Source organism: Cotesia typhae, unplaced genomic scaffold, assembly GCF_013202065.1.
Source record: "Cotesia typhae breed Kobodo isofemale line unplaced genomic scaffold, CoteBio_Ctyphae contig_43, whole genome shotgun sequence".
NCBI classification, from domain to species: Eukaryota; Metazoa; Arthropoda; class Insecta; order Hymenoptera; family Braconidae; genus Cotesia; species Cotesia typhae.
In genome coordinates, this window is record NW_027423752.1 from 2,176,583 (window position 1) to 2,192,214 (window position 15,632).

Here is a 15,632-nt window from a genome sequence, read left to right on the forward strand (position 1 = left end):
CCTGTGATATCCTTTTTAGATATTAACAACATCATATCCTATCCAGTATTTCTGATACTACACATATGGCAGTTGAACGTTCGAAACTTCAAGTACATGATTTTCTAGCAAAGCCTCAAATCTAATTCACCCAAACATAAGAAAGAATGTTAATTATTCTCAAAATTCTTTCATAATTATACACTGATAAAAGAATCAATGAGCTGTAAATTTAATCATGCATTTAGGGAAAAATTCATCCGATTACTAAAAATAAATAATTGTTTTTTTTGCCCTCCGGGCGGAAAATGGCAACTTTAGCCTCACTGCGCTAAACGAAGTTTCCGCTTTACACCTTCGTCGAGCAAAAAAATAGTATACACTCCTCGGAAAGTAAATAAGAAAACCTCAGATCACATGTTTGTTGACCTTGGCTTCACCTCGGCCAACAATTACACGTGATCTGAGACATTTCTTACTTTACTATCCTTGGGTGTGTAATATACGAGTCATTATATATTGTTTTGGAAGCAACGTACGTTTATTGACAGTTTATTTACACTTATTGAAAGTTAACGATTATTTATTGATAGTGAATATAGTATATTACACCCCTTGGGAATGAAAATAACAAAAGCCTCTGAGTGTATGCTATTTTTTTGTCCGACGAAGGCGGAAAGCGGCAATTTCGTTTACCGCAGCGGGAAGAAAGTTGCCACTTTCCGCCCGGAGGGCAAAAAAAATTTTTGTAATGACTGTGTCTGTTTAACAGAATGATTTGGAGACCATTAATAAACAAATGTCATAAATTTTCATAATAACAATACGATACATTGATACTTTTAATTACTCAAAAATAGTTTTGTTACTTATCACAACTATGATTCTATAATTCATTTTACATCCTTCATTTGTTGATAAGAAAAACCATCCATCCACCTGGTCTAATTATACGATATTTTCACCTTAAGTCATGAGCTCATAAATGTATCGAAATATAATTTTGATACTCATTTTTAATGTTCAAGAGTCTTACAAACTCGTCACTAACCAGTTTATTTTATAAACGATTTGTAATTGTTCAAAAATAGTATTAAATCATGCAATACCCAAAATTTATTTATTAACAGTTAATAAAACCATTTAAATGTTAAGAAATTATTTTATCAGTGTATATTTTATTCAACTATATGTAACTATTTTTTATAATTATTTCATTAATTTTTACTACTATCGTCGGTGTTGATAATTACTTTCGGAGACTTACCGGCTCAATGCAAATGTACGTAATTTTATCGGTATGTTGAAAAACAATACAGCTTATATAAGTTAGAATAAGTTTCACCAGATGATAAAAAATACTTTTTTTATTTTTTACGGCTGAAATTTTCAGAAATGTTTTTAAAGTTTTTACAGAACAGTTTTTACTTTTAGAATGTAAAATAATTATCAAAGCTTCAATGTAGAATACTAAAGTTAAAATACATTCAAAAATTTCGTAATTTTTTTTTTCATGAATTAAAACTTATTTTAAACAAAGTTTTAAAGTAATGATTACAGTCTGTAATAAAAGATATATAGAGTGAAATTACGATAAAAAATTCATAATTTTTTATCGTAATTTAGTAAATAAAGTATTAAAATTTTGTAAAAAGAGAAAATGATTTAAAAATTTTTAAATTCGAATAATAAGACAAATTAAATTTTACATTGATTTTACTTTCCACCCATATTTATGTACATTTATAATTAATGAAATTCAATATTTATAAAAGCATGAATATAACATTCTTTATAACAATATTCCATAGTGTAAATCATAATTTAACTTAAAGTATTTTTAAAATGTCTTCTTTTATAAAAAATATATGATCCATATCAAAATCACTTTTTAATTTCACAACTAATAACAAGATTCGTGTGTACAATATTTAATGTAAAATTTAAAATTATTTGAAGGTAATGCATGTTATTACATTGAATTAGTGTTAGATTACTGAAACATGTATTACGTAATTCTTCGTAAAGATAAAAATTGCAGATATTTCTAAAAAAAGTTCTCACATCACAATGAATCACGCTTTTTTTTCATCTAAATATCGCCTGTAAATTCTGACAGCTCTAATCAACAACATTACCAACCCAAAAATCATCAAAGCCCACCACGGCAACATGATTATTTATTGTATTTTAATAAAAAAAAATGGCAAATAAACTATTTGAGTATCGATGAATGATAAACTATGATTTTTATGTTGATAAATCAGTGAGAACAGCTGATGATCGATGATTTTGAACACAGACTTCGGTTGCAGTCTCTTGAATTACAAAATTAACTTCTCCTTATTTTTTATACAATTTGTCTCAATGTTTAACTAGAATTCACTAGCTGAGTCTCCTGACAACAATTTGAACTTTTGACGAACCTATATCCTGAAAAATGTATTTTATTCATTCATACACTAATTGAAAGAAAATCAACTTGATTCAAGAAATCAAATTTTGAATCGTGATTATAATTTGGAAAATTGTAATTATTTTTAGTCGAGTCCAAAATTTCTTAAATCAATTAAAATTTATTTGAATCGAAAACGATTTTGATGATATTAAATGTTTTGGCTTGATAAACGATAACAAAATTATTGAGATGCATTTTTTTTTCTCAACGGGCAGAAAGCGTTAACTTTTGACACGCTGCGCTAAACGAAGTTGCCGCTTCCTGCCTTCGTCGAGCAAAAAAATAGCATACACTTCTCGGAAAGTAAATAAGAAAACCTCAGATCACATGTTTGTTGACCTTGGCTTCACCTCGGCCAACAATAACACGTGATCTGAGACATTTCTTACTTTACTATCCTTGAGTGTGTAATATATTATTTATTCAAAAATTTTGCTGTTGAATCAAACTAATTTTTCATCAATATAGATGGTGTTAATTGATTTAATTTTAATCACATATCTTTCTATCGGTGATTGTATATTTCTAAGTCAATTTAAAAGCTATCCAATCTATTTAAAAAGTTTCTAAATTTATTGCTCTTAGTTTCAAATAATAGCCACATATCTGAAAAAACTTTCACATTCGTAAGTGAATAATTACTACTATTCTGATTGGAAGCCATAAAAAACATTAATTTACTTGTTCAGTAATAAATTTTTGAGTTATTTATCTACTAACCAATATTTTAAAATTGACTGGTTCAAAATAACATATTACTTGAGTTTACAGTCCAAAATTTTACTAAAATACTTAATAAATTTTTTAAATACTAATTTTTAGAAGCATTTAACGTCAATATTTAATCAGTTGCTTTTTTATATTAAAAATAGTAACAAACAAGTCTTACAATAATGATTGAATAAAATACTCACGTTTGATTTTGAACAATGATCCCTTCACCGATCTACACTGGCAATTTGAATTCATATAGATGCTAAAAAAATTCAAATTTAAGAAATAATTATTTTAAATAATTAGTCTATTATCTAACAACTGCTTTGTCCATCAGTTTCGAAAATAGTATGACTTACAATAAAAAATTATTTATAATGCAAAATTGACTATGACTTGCACGAGTTGCTATCTATTTGAATATTGATCAAAATTACCTTATCGTTAGTCTTCTGGATCAAATATGATGAAACTATACTTTATTGTAAACTATACTCACAACCGAAAAAGGAGTTCTTATACAAACACATTGCACTTTACTTAACATTATTGATTGTGATATTGATAACAATGAATAGAGTAGAAGAATGTAAACAAAGACAAACTCAATATACTTTCGATATAAGTAGCTTAAAATTCGAAACATTGCTTATAATTGATGATTCACTTATTTGCTAACAAGCCTTTGGATTTAGTTTGCAGAAGCACAAATCAGAATCTTCAATATAAACATTAACTGAAAGCTTTACTGTGTGATTAAAATTGAATAATTTATAAACAATTTATTTACTTATTATTATCACTAATTATACTTTACCTTTTGATAAATATTTCTTTTGAAATAAAGGAATATCGATTTACTTTGAACAATGAAAATGTATTAACATTCCTCGAACATTAATTCGTATATAACTTACTGTTAATTGTTTCTGAGTGAAAAAAAAAATTTTTCGGATTCTTTTCATCAGTATAATATAATAACCGCTCATAAGCAAATTTTTCAATCTTTCATAATAAAAATACACGTATAATGTTCAAGGCAACAAAAAAATTTGGAATTTATTGCCTCAATTGTTTCATTCTTCATTTTATTTCTCGTTTTCTCATCTTGAAAAATAGGAAATAATTACGCATAATAAAATTATGATTCTATGTGATTTAATAATATTACATTATACAGAATCATAAGTCATAAATTTTTAAAAAATGTCAAAGTAAAATCTTGACTCTTAATTTTTATTCAAAGGTCGGAAGAATAGTTTACTGACAATAAATAAAAACTTATGAAATCATCTAACGTTGAAAAATCATTTTTTGACGGTTTACCAAGCTTAATTAATAGTAATAAATTTTTCTGTTAGGGATAATTAAACGTTTTTGATAATTAGAAAGCATAATTTGGTAATTTTTCTTAAAAATTTCAGGAATTTTTTTCTTTCTGACTTCAAAAGTTCATTTTGAAACTCCCAAGAAAGAATTTCTCAATATGACTACATACGCCTGTATCAGAACTGACGAGGTTATATGTATCCATACATAATATACTAGCAGCCCGTCCAGGCTTCGCACCAATACTTAATTAACGAAAATTTTAAATATGATTATTGTCAGTGTTGACAATTACGTTCATAGAAACACCGGCTTGTTGTCAATGCAACTAATTTTATTAATACATAAAAATTTGTTTTTATAAGTAAAATTTTACAATTCTCAGTGTATATAAATTGAAATTTATTTTATTAAATTATTATTAACAAATTTATGATTTTTCGCGGATGAATGATTTCAAATTTAAAAAAATAGGTTAAAAGTATGTTATTATAAAATATTTTTTAATTTGAAAATGTAAAGTAGCGATGAAATGTACTTAAGTTAAGGTATGCTAAAAATCGTTTATCATTTTTTTTTTAATTATGAATTCTAGCTTTTTTTAAAGCCAACTACGAAACATTACAGTTTTTGCATAGCGAAAATGATTCGGTAGTTTCTTTATAAAAAATATGATAATTTTTTAATACAAATTGTTAAATGAATGGTTAAAATGTTGTGAGAAAAGACAATATTTCAGCATGTTTGAATTTTTAATAATCTTAAAATAAATTTTATATTTAAGATTTTACATTCCATTTATATTTATAGATTCATTAATAATTGACTTCATTCAATATTTTTTAAATTATTAATACAACATGTTTTATAAAAATATTCTGTGTGTAAATCCTAATTGAACTAAAATTGTTTTCAAGACAACAAACTACACAGTAAAGAATTTTGCATCAATGCGTCAAAAATTTTGAGTTAAAGATTTTCATGTTAAATATTCAACACTCTTTGTGTTAGTTTAACACTTTTTTGTGTTAATTTAACTCAATAAATGTTAAATTTACACATGAAAATGTTAAATATTTAACACAAAATTTTTTGACGCAATGACGCAAATTCTTTAACTGTGTACTTTGTTAAAATATAAATAAAATTTAAAATATTATTACTTGTTTTGTTTCGTGAAATTTTTTTACTCGTTAATTTAAAAACTGATAGCAAAATTTATGTCAAAGATGTTCAATGTAAAATTTAGAATTAACTGGAGATAGTACATGTTAACACTGACTAAAAGTTCAATGACTTTGATATGTACTACATATTCCTTCGTAAACGCAGGACTTACACTTTTTGCAAAAAAACTTCTTATATATTAAATTAACGCGGAGCCATACGCCTTTTTTCTTTGTAATGGTCTATGCAAAGTTTGACTAACCAAATCATCAACATTATGAGTACCAGAAGTGGCCAGCCCCACCACGGAAACATGACGATCTTTTGTATTTTAATCGAAAAAATTATAAATAAATTATTAGAGTATTAGTATGAGATTAAATTTGATCGTTGTATCGATGAATTAATGATGACAGCCGACAATCGATGATTTTGAGCACAGAATTTGGTCGCAGTCTCTTGGATTACAAAATTGACTTTTCGCGAATTTGCAGGCAATTTTACTTGTTCTTGTATTGGACCCACTGGCAAAGTATGGCCCCAACAATTTGAATTCTCAATGGAATTTTATCCTGAAACATTTAATTCATTTATTCATACGCTGATTAAAAAAAAATTAAGTTCACTCTAGAAATGAAATTTTGAACCAAGACAATTCTTTAGAAAAATTTGATTATTTTGAATCAAGCTGAAAATTTTTCAAAATAAAAATTTCAATAAAAATTTACTTAAATTAAAATCGATTTTTCAGTTTATGAATTTTTTTGCTTGATTCAAGACAAAATTCTTTATAATAATGTTCTTGATTCAAAAATTTTGCTTTTAGTAAGATGACACGTTTGATTTTGAATAATAGTCACTTCATTTGTCCATACTGGCAGTTTGAATGCACAAAAATTTCACATTTAATGTAAACTTGTTAAAAATAATTAGTCGATAATTTATCAGCTGCTTAGTCTATCAATTTTATCAGGAGTATTACTTACAATAAAAAATTATTCATTCGAAAAAATTGACTACGAGTTCCACAAGTTGCTGTCTATCTGAATAATGATTAAAATTACCTTGTCGTTAGATATATGCAGAAACTATACTTGATCTTAAACTATACTTAAAACCAAAAAGAAAATTTTTTTACAAACGCATTGCACTTTACTTTACATTATTGATAGTGATATTATTAGCAATTAATAGAATAGAAATATATAAACAAAGACAAGCTCAATATACTTTAGTTATAAGCAGTGTAAAATCCGGAAGTCACTAATAATTTCAATAATAATAGATGATTCACAAATTTTCTTGCAAGCCTTCGAAACTAATTCACCGAAACACAAAAAGGAATGTTAGTTATTCTCCTAATATTTTCACAACTAAAGTGTCAATAGAGACAAGTACAATGTAATTTAATTGTTAGTATCGTAAAATTTGAAAGTTGCTTATAATTACAATCGTAATAGATGATCCACACAGATTTATTAGCAAGCCTCCAAAATTAATTATCCGAAATTCAAATAGAAATATTACATTTTTTTTAAATATTTCTTTTATTAAACACTGAAAGAAGAAATTTTGAATTGTCGTTAACCTTCTCTAAATAAGATAAGATACAATAGTAATTTTCAATAGAAAAAAATGTTGTTTTTATAATTTTTTTTTTTTAACAGTAATTTTTTTCTCAATCACCGAAATTTTATTTTTTTTTTTTTAAATGTCAAATGTGTTTTTGCTTTGTATTCATACAAAATTATTATTCAACCATTGCCACACGAATCTGATACACAGAAAGAAAAAAGTTTTGAGTCAAGCGTAAATTTTCTTAATTCAAGAAAATCTTGAGAAAGATTAAAAATTTCTTAAATGAAGTTAAATTTTTTTAAGCCAAGAAAATTTCTTCCTGCTCTAAAATAACTTCGGTCTTCCTTACAATTTTCTCGGTTTAAGAAATTTTTTTTTCTGTTCATCTTTTATAGTAAGTAATTATCATATCCTGTCATTTGAAAAAAAAAAATTTAATTGTGAAATTTTGGAAAATTACTCGTGTGGATTTTTTCATCTTCTAAACAAAAATATTCTTCTTATTAAAAAAATTGGCGATTGCTAACTCACTTCTGGTCCAACATATGTATTTAATATGAACAATGAAAGTGTTACAAAAATTGCTTGACCCAAGAAGTTAAAATTAGGGTGCCAAATTGCATTTATCTCCTTGATAAACGAGAAAACTAAATCAACTAATTTATAGAATATAAATAAACTTTTATATGTTTTCTTTTGTTTTTAAGCCACTAGAAGTTCGAGAAATAAGTCGAGATCATTGTTACAAAGCATATCAGCTGGGTGTCTGGAGTCCCATCAGCACTAAAAAGCTAGAGGGTATCGTAAAACTTGCCTGTGCACTCGAGAGCGGGAGATACGTCGCCAGGGATATCGGTAAGTCTTGAAGTGGTGAAAAAATGGGAGTAAAAAGACAAATAAATAAAATAAGTTCAACCCAAAAAAAGTACCTACATTGAAGAAAAGAGAGCATTATTCCTCTTTTCTTTGTCGTCTCTTTCTTTTGATTCTCAGCACACGTTCTCTTGCCCATGTCGAGCTACTGAAGGTGTTTGCGCGATAAACTTTTCGAGTAGCGGCACTCCTGAATGGCCCAGAAGTGGGAGTCAGGATAAGACACAAAATTAAGGGGTGTGAGGGGCCATGAGCCTGGAATTTCGGTGGGATGGGAAAAAAATGGGAAACTAAACGATGGAGTTACTCGAATACTCTCGAGGGTGGAACTGCCCTTCGTCGAGAAATCCTTCCTTTGGTAACGATAAAACGAGTCCAACACTAACAAAAAGTACGTATAGCTTTTCGTCTAATTGAGAATCGAGATGGCAAACTTATAAAACCCCTTTTTTATTTCCTTTTTTCTTCATCATGACTCTTCACGAGATTTTTTCCTTTCGCCATTTCGTCGACTTTAACAAAATCTAGAAAAAACAGCTCACCCGCATTATTGGCGATGTTTGATACGGACGCTAGCTAATTTTGCATGGATTTCACTGAGAGAAAAATGTATTTTTCTGAACTAAGAAAATTTAGTTAAATAGCATCACCACTATTTAATTAAAGTTCTTATATCATATTTTTAGTTGAATATGATTTTAATAGTCATCTTGATTCATTTTAATTCAGAAAACAAAAAATACAATTCGGACCGCCCGGATCGAGAATCGAACCCGTATCTCTTGGATACGCCGCAAGGGCTCTTCCAGTTAAGCTATCGAAGACATCGTCAGTAATAACTTTTCAGGCACCTAATAATTTTTTTGCTCGACGGGCAGAAAGCGTCAAATTTCGGCCCGCTGTGCTAAACGAAATTGCCACTTTCTGCCTTCGTCGAGCAAAAAAATAGCATACACTCCTCGGGAAGTAAATAAGAAAGCCTCAGATCACATGTTTGTTGACCTCGGCTTCGCCTCGGCCAACAATTACATGTGATCTGAGACATTTCTTACTTTACTTCCCTCGGTGTGTAATATACTATTTCTTACTACCTCGGTCGAAAGTACGTAGCTTCTGCTGTGATATCGCGGCAGAAATATTCATTTTTATTCCTCGGTCAAGCAGTACGCGCGCCATCTAGTTGAGCGGGAATAAAAACTTAGTCGCGTGCACTGCCACTCAATACATGAGAAATTCCCTCTACAATACTACCACAAAGACCCGATTCGAGTATCCACAACCTCTACTTTTACTCGCACTCGTATAACCTCAAAGTTTGTTTACAATAAGTTAATGCTAATGTTTATTGGTAAATTCTATTCAGAAAATTATTGTGATTAAAATTTTATAATAAAAATAAAAAAATGCATCACCAATTATCTGACGAGTCAACCGATGAAGAAGAAGTCACCAGAGGCTTTGATGCGGAAGCACAATTGATTGTGCAAACTGACACTTTACCCAAGAAATCTGCTGATAAATATACGCTAGTCTATAATACTTACAAAAAATGGAAACAAAAAAATAAAAGTGCTTTATCTGATTCTGAGGAAAATAATTTAATTGTTTATTTCAAAAGTCTATCCACAAAATTGTGTCCATCTACTTTATGGAGTATTCATTCTATGTTAAAATCGACGCTGAATGCCAGAGATAATATTGATATCAGTAAGTTTTATAAATTAAAAAGTCTAGTTAAAAATAACGCCAAAGGTCATAAGCCTAAGAAATCTGCTATCTTGACGTGGGACGAGGTTATGGCATTCATAAATAATGCACCGGACTACACTCATTTAGCCAATAAAGTATGTATTTATAAAAATTTGTATAAATTGTATTGATTCTCTAATTAATTAATTTATTGTTATCTTTATTTTTATATTTTAAGGTTATGTTAATCTTTGGCATTTGTGGAGCTACCAGATGCGACGAATTAAAAGAACTTCAAGTTGCTGATATTGAAGAAATTAACGGTAAATACTTCGTTTCCATAAACGATTCAAAGAATGGTCTACCTCGTAAATTTTTAGTCGGACAATTTTTTTATGAAAAAGTGAAAAAATATATTTCTTTAAGACCTTCAGATTTTGGGACTGAGAGATTTTTTGTGCAATTTTCAAACGGTAAATGCTGCCGACAAGTGATTGGGAGAAATAAAATAGGTCAAATCCCAAAAATTATTGCTGAGTATTTGAAGTTGACTGATCCCCAAAAATACACAGGACACTGCTTACGCAGGACATCAGCTACATTGATATCAAACTCTGGAGCAAGTGTAACAATGTTGAAACAATTAGGAAGATGGAAATCAGCTACTATAGCAGAAGGTAATTTTTATTACTTTTTTGGTAATAATTTATTACTATTTTTTTAGTACTAATTTTTATTACTTTTATTTATTAAAAAAAATTATAATTATAAATGTTTTATAAGTATTTTAAATAATATGTTTATATCTATATATTTACAGCTTATGTTGAGAACTCCTTGCTGAACAGACAAAATATCTTTGATAAAATCACACATGCAGCTAAAGTTGCTCATCCATCAGATACAAATCCGCAACCATCTACAAGTGAAACTAATTCGACTCAAACAAAAAGTTCGGTTCAAACTCATGAATCTATATCAACAGAAACCGATTGTGATAACTTATTTGATGACTTTTGCTTAGATGATGACACTTTGACGGCGATTGACAACTCATTTGAATCAGAAAAACCAGTATCATTATTACCTTCCTTTACCACAGCAAACAATAAAAAAATAATCATAAATTCTGCCGTTGAAACAGCTGAACCTTGTCATTTTTTAAAAAAACCACCAATCTCGGTTTTTTCTCATGACAAAGAAAATCAACCTCCAGAGAAAAAAATGAAGGTCGAGCAAATACGTAATGCAAACAGTAATGTAAAATCGGCATCAACATCAACTAATTTTGTAACAAGTCGACAAAAATTTAAATCTACGCCTAATAAAAATCATACTAGACAACTGACATCGGAAACTAAACTAATAGATGAAGCACCAGAATCTGCATCTATAGAAGCGTTATCAAACAAAAATCCAAACATTAGATACGACAACTGTACATTTCACGGAAAAATAATTAATAACTTTTATATTTCTGATGATAAACTTCCTGAGCCAAATATATAATTTACTATGACAGGTTTAACATTATAATATTATTACTTTTAAGGTATAATGCGTGCAAAATATTCAAATTGATAATTATTAAAAAAAATTTTTTTAAATGAGTATTATTATATTTCTATAAAAATGACTACATGCACTATAATAAAAAATCAAGTAACTTTGGCTGTTTTAAAATAAGTTTTGTAATTGTAATACAAATAAATAGTCAATATTTTATAACATTACTGTTTAGTTATAATGTATGCAATATATTCTAATCGATAATTACTTTTAATAAATGATTATTTACTATATAAGCTATAATTGATAAAGTAACCTCAGCTGTTATAAAATAAACTTTGTAATTGTGATACGAATAAGTAGTCATGATTTTAATATAAGTACAATTTCTTTAATTAAAATCTATACCTTTATTTATAGATGTATTTAATGCCTGCCCCCGATCAGCAGCACTCGCTTCGCTCGTGCCGCAAATGTCGGAGCAGACATCAATATCTTTAGTACACACTTGTCATTTTTCCGTACTTTCGACCAGGTAGCAAGAATAATAGTATACACTACACGCGCAGAAAGTTTGAGAGCCCTGAACTGCGCGCTGTGATGCCCTCGGCTTCGCCTCGGGCATCATGGCGCGCAGTGCAGGAATCTCAAACTTTCTGCCCTTGTAGTGTAATATACTATTTTGTTTAAGACGATAAAAGAAAAATATTTATTAAAATATAGTCCATAAAACTATTTACGTCAACTAATGCATAAGTCGAGTAGCTATGAAAGAAAGTACAACAAACCAAAAATCTTATACTTATAACGTTATAATTCAGCTAACTATGCACTTTTCTTTCAGTACACTGGATTTTTTTCACATCGGATACTTATTCTTACAGCAAGGTGAAATTAGGCTTGCATTGACTCTTATTATCGACACAGTGAAAGCTATTCAACGTACACTCGAAATTATGTGAATAAAACTCATTCGAAACTAGTACGCATGTACCGTTTTATAGAGTACTAGCAGTCCGCCTTGGTTTCACACGGGTATTCATTAAAAATTTCAAAATGAATCATAACATAATACAGTCTATGTCACCCGGGGATAGTGTAGCTTCCCAACAGTGAAAGAATTTTTCAAATCAGTTCAGTAGTTTCGGAGTCTATTCAATCCAAACAAACAAACAATCAAATCTTTTCTTTTTGTAATACTACATGGCGAAAAAAACATAGGGATATTTCCTATTTTTGCATAGGAAAAATTCTTATGTTGACATAGAAATTTTTCCAGTGTTAACATGGGAATTTTTTCTTTATTAACGTGATAGAAAATCCATGTAATATAGGAAAAATTTATTTATCACTAAAATTTATGTAACTTAATTTAATAATTACAAATTTACATACCAATTTTCTCATTCGAGCAATTCGAGATAATTTAAAAGTAAAAAAGTGATGTACAGTCGGTTTGTGATAAAAAAATTCGAGGAAATTTTTTTCAAATTTTGCTTTACATTTCAAAAAAATTAAAAATCCACCAGATTATGGACGGTGTGGTTTAAATTACCATCACTTTTTCAAAAATTGACTTATCGGGACGTTTTTTTTTTTCAAAATTTTTTTTATTAAATGTTCTTTTTGGAAAAAAATAGAAACAAATTATTCAAACCTATCTTCATCGTTATTTTTCAGATTTTCCAAAAAAACTCCGAATTTCTCAATAATAAAAACTTTTAATTTCTTTTTTCTTTCTTTCATATGAAACTTTGACATTGTATTACAAATATCCTGAAAATTTCAAATGGTGTTTTTTCGATTTATATTTTTTTTCAGTTGAAAAAAAAATTTTTTTTTCATGTCTTTAATGAATTGATCCTATGTCACATAGATATTTCTATCATGTTAATGAAAAAAAAATTCCTATGTTACCATTGGAAAAATTTCTATGTTAACATTGGAAAAATTCCGATGTCCACATAGGAATTTTCCCTATGCAAAAATAGGGAAAATTCCTACTTTTTTTTCGCCGTGTAGTATGAATAACGATCGTTGCAAGCACAAATCTTATCATGTGAACACTTCAAATTTTTGTGATCATCGCAATCAGTATTAAATTTACAAGATTTTCCTACAGAAGCTATTGAAAAAATTTATATGATTAAAGATTCAGTTCTAGCTCTACAAGTATCAAAGAAGCTATAAAAAAAAATGAAAAACTGACTAAAAATACGAGTGTCTTCATGGATTGCTAAATAGTGAGGCTTGCATTTATACGTGGCATCAATACAAATCGAGTTTTCAACAATGCATCAATAATTTTCTGAACACAATCTTTGTAGAATTGGTCAACACGCAGTTTCGTGAGCACGTCGCCGCTTCTTTTACATTTCACTGTTTTTCGTAACAAAATTTTAAAAGAAAGTTTTAGATTCTATTAAACCCTACATTCAAACAACTATTCAATGGCGTCATCCTACGTAAATATCTCCCATCTAAAGATAACCCGACGCGTAACAATAGATGACTAACATCCTATCACTTGACAAAAATAGTTTATAAAAAAATCACCTTATATTAGACCGCAACTCGCAAATTTATTTTCAGTGTTACAAAAATGAAGGTAGTGATAGACTTTACTGGATATTACATAAAAAACAAATTTATGATAAAAGAGTTCTGTCGGAGCGATGTGCTATTACGAAAAGTAAGAACTGAAAAAATAATCATAACAAAGCACCCGACGTCATCTGAATGCCCATCGAAAAGGGAGTACGATAACTATTACAACAAATATGGAATAAAAAAATTTGTCGGACACGCGTCACTTGAGTCACTTAGGGAGTACATATCGAGTATATTCAAGCAGAAATTGATCCAGAACACCATCTACGTGCGAAACCCTCAAAAAATCCAACTATTGAACGAATTTATGGACCGTAAATTCGACGGCAGTGTCAAGTGTCTGACCGATATCGGGTTCAATACCCAGGAAATTGTAACAACGATCTGCAAATATCACGATCGAATGTACAGTTACTGTGCGCAAGACAACGCATTAGTTATGGCCAATTGGCTGATGGAGAAAAATTCATCCGCGGTCCAGACGTCCAAATATATCGATCACCTCATCCTAGATTTCGCGGGCCACAATAACAAATCTCAACAATTCGTCATCAAAGAATTGAGTCTCTACGGATTGAGCGGTACTGGTGACGTTGTTTATCAGAAATCCTACGTGTTTAAATCTTACGGACACTATGATAAACTACAACCCGAAGAAAGGAATAATTTTGACAATTTTTACAACACTCATGGAATTCAATGGCTAAGTGGTACCCAAATATTGGGAAGGTTTAAATCGAATTTTAATAAATTGCTGATCAATTCTGGGGTTAAATTTATCTATGTTAAGGATTCGGAGAAAAAAAATATTTTGACAACGATCATTGGTGACGCGATAAATGTGATATGTTTAGATCGGTTTAATTATCAGGAGGTCATCGATAAACCGAGTAATTGTGGGCAACACTCGCATGAAGATAGTGGTAGAAATAAATGCGTTGATGATAGTGCTCAAAGCATGCTTGAGTGGGTGCTTAAAAATGAATTCTATAAACACCAAGGAAGAAAATGTGATGAAATTAATAATTCGATTGCCTTAAAACGGCAATTTTCACAGGAAAGTGATAATTATTGTTGGGATAGTGACTCTAAACAATCACCAGATTCATTTAAATTAGAGAATATTCAGAATTTTGGTTTTGCACCTGAAAGATTAAAAGCTTTTTGATTGATTTAATTTTTTTAATCTATTGATGCTTGATATTTTGCTTATGTTGTACGAGCTATTGATATGGAATTGAACATATTTAACATTTTTTAAAAATTTGAGGAAAAATTTCATGACTTAAAAAAGAAGAATTAATTTTTTTATCTTACACGGAAAAAAAAAATATCGCTCTCAGAGCAACATAGTAATGCTATAGTAGCTATCCCAACTCAACCAACTGTTAGAGAGTTACTAGAGCCATCTAGTAGATTGCTTTGGCAGGAATACAGTAGTTTTTTTTAATCATAATCCTAATCATAATCATAATATACTCTTGACAGTCGCATATGAATTACAGAATGCTAGTAAATATTTATATTAATTTTGGAGGTTATAAAATATGTCAACAAACAAGACTGCGCGCAGAATCTGAGACTTCAACAAGGCATTTACCCTTCACAGCAATCCCGTATGGCTCTCTCAGCGTACCGGTTTAGCTATTTTAGCCAAGTACTGTATTCCTACCAGAGCGCTCTACTAGATGGCTATAGTAACTCTAACAGTTGGTTGAGTGGGGAT

General features: G+C 29.3%; 2 protein-coding genes and 2 long non-coding RNA genes across 11 annotated transcripts in view; 2 read left to right on the forward strand and 2 right to left on the reverse strand.

Moving 5' to 3' along the window:
* LOC141528388 (putative aminopeptidase W07G4.4) overlaps positions 1–15,632 on the forward strand; it is a 72,613-nt gene that overhangs the window by 40,621 nt on the left and 16,360 nt on the right. For 3 of the 6 annotated variants that reach the window (XM_074244433.1, XM_074244436.1, XM_074244434.1), the window contains exon 3: positions 7,933–8,080. In XM_074244433.1, the coding sequence (XP_074100534.1) occupies positions 7,933–8,080 (148 nt within the window). Of the gene's footprint in view, positions 1–7,001; positions 7,060–7,155; positions 7,620–7,932; positions 8,081–15,632 lie in introns of those variants that run through there. The other 3 variants (XM_074244438.1, XM_074244439.1, XM_074244437.1) reach the window with 3 other exon arrangements.
* On the reverse strand, positions 1,678–3,983 carry LOC141528390 (uncharacterized). 2 transcript variants are annotated; one of them, XR_012479366.1, is made up of 4 exons: positions 3,969–3,983; positions 3,511–3,887; positions 3,352–3,413; positions 1,678–2,412 (listed from the first exon to the last, which is right to left on the reverse strand). It is a non-coding gene; the product is annotated as an uncharacterized LOC141528390 (long non-coding RNA). The 2 variants fall into 2 exon arrangements; XR_012479365.1 differs by having other exon boundaries at positions 3,511–3,899.
* LOC141528392 (uncharacterized) lies at positions 5,214–6,787 on the reverse strand. Its single transcript, XR_012479368.1, has 2 exons — positions 6,634–6,787; positions 5,214–6,219 (listed from the first exon to the last, which is right to left on the reverse strand). It is a non-coding gene; the product is annotated as an uncharacterized LOC141528392 (long non-coding RNA).
* On the forward strand, positions 8,462–11,437 carry LOC141528254 (uncharacterized). 2 transcript variants are annotated; one of them, XM_074244207.1, is made up of 4 exons: positions 8,462–8,489; positions 9,462–9,942; positions 10,026–10,464; positions 10,608–11,437. In XM_074244207.1, exons 2-4 carry the CDS (start codon positions 9,502–9,504, stop codon positions 11,294–11,296), a joined length of 1,569 nt encoding a protein of 522 aa, XP_074100308.1. In that variant the 5' UTR covers positions 8,462–8,489; positions 9,462–9,501; the 3' UTR covers positions 11,297–11,437. The 2 variants fall into 2 exon arrangements, with proteins under 2 accessions (XP_074100308.1, XP_074100309.1); XM_074244208.1 differs by lacking the exon at positions 8,462–8,489 and having other exon boundaries at positions 8,518–9,942; positions 10,026–10,110; positions 10,222–10,464.

What these genes read in the sequence shown, in the direction of transcription:
- LOC141528254 (XM_074244207.1), top strand. Translation starts at nt 9,502, where the DNA reads ATGCATCACCAATTATCTGACGAGTCAACCGATGAAGAAGAAGTCACC. An exon ending in ACACTCATTTAGCCAATAAA is followed by an intron (nt 9,943 to 10,025) that starts GTATGTATTTAT and finishes TTATATTTTAAG; the next exon opens with GTTATGTTAATCTTTGGCAT. An exon ending in ATCAGCTACTATAGCAGAAG is followed by an intron (nt 10,465 to 10,607) that starts GTAATTTTTATT and finishes ATATATTTACAG; the next exon opens with CTTATGTTGAGAACTCCTTG.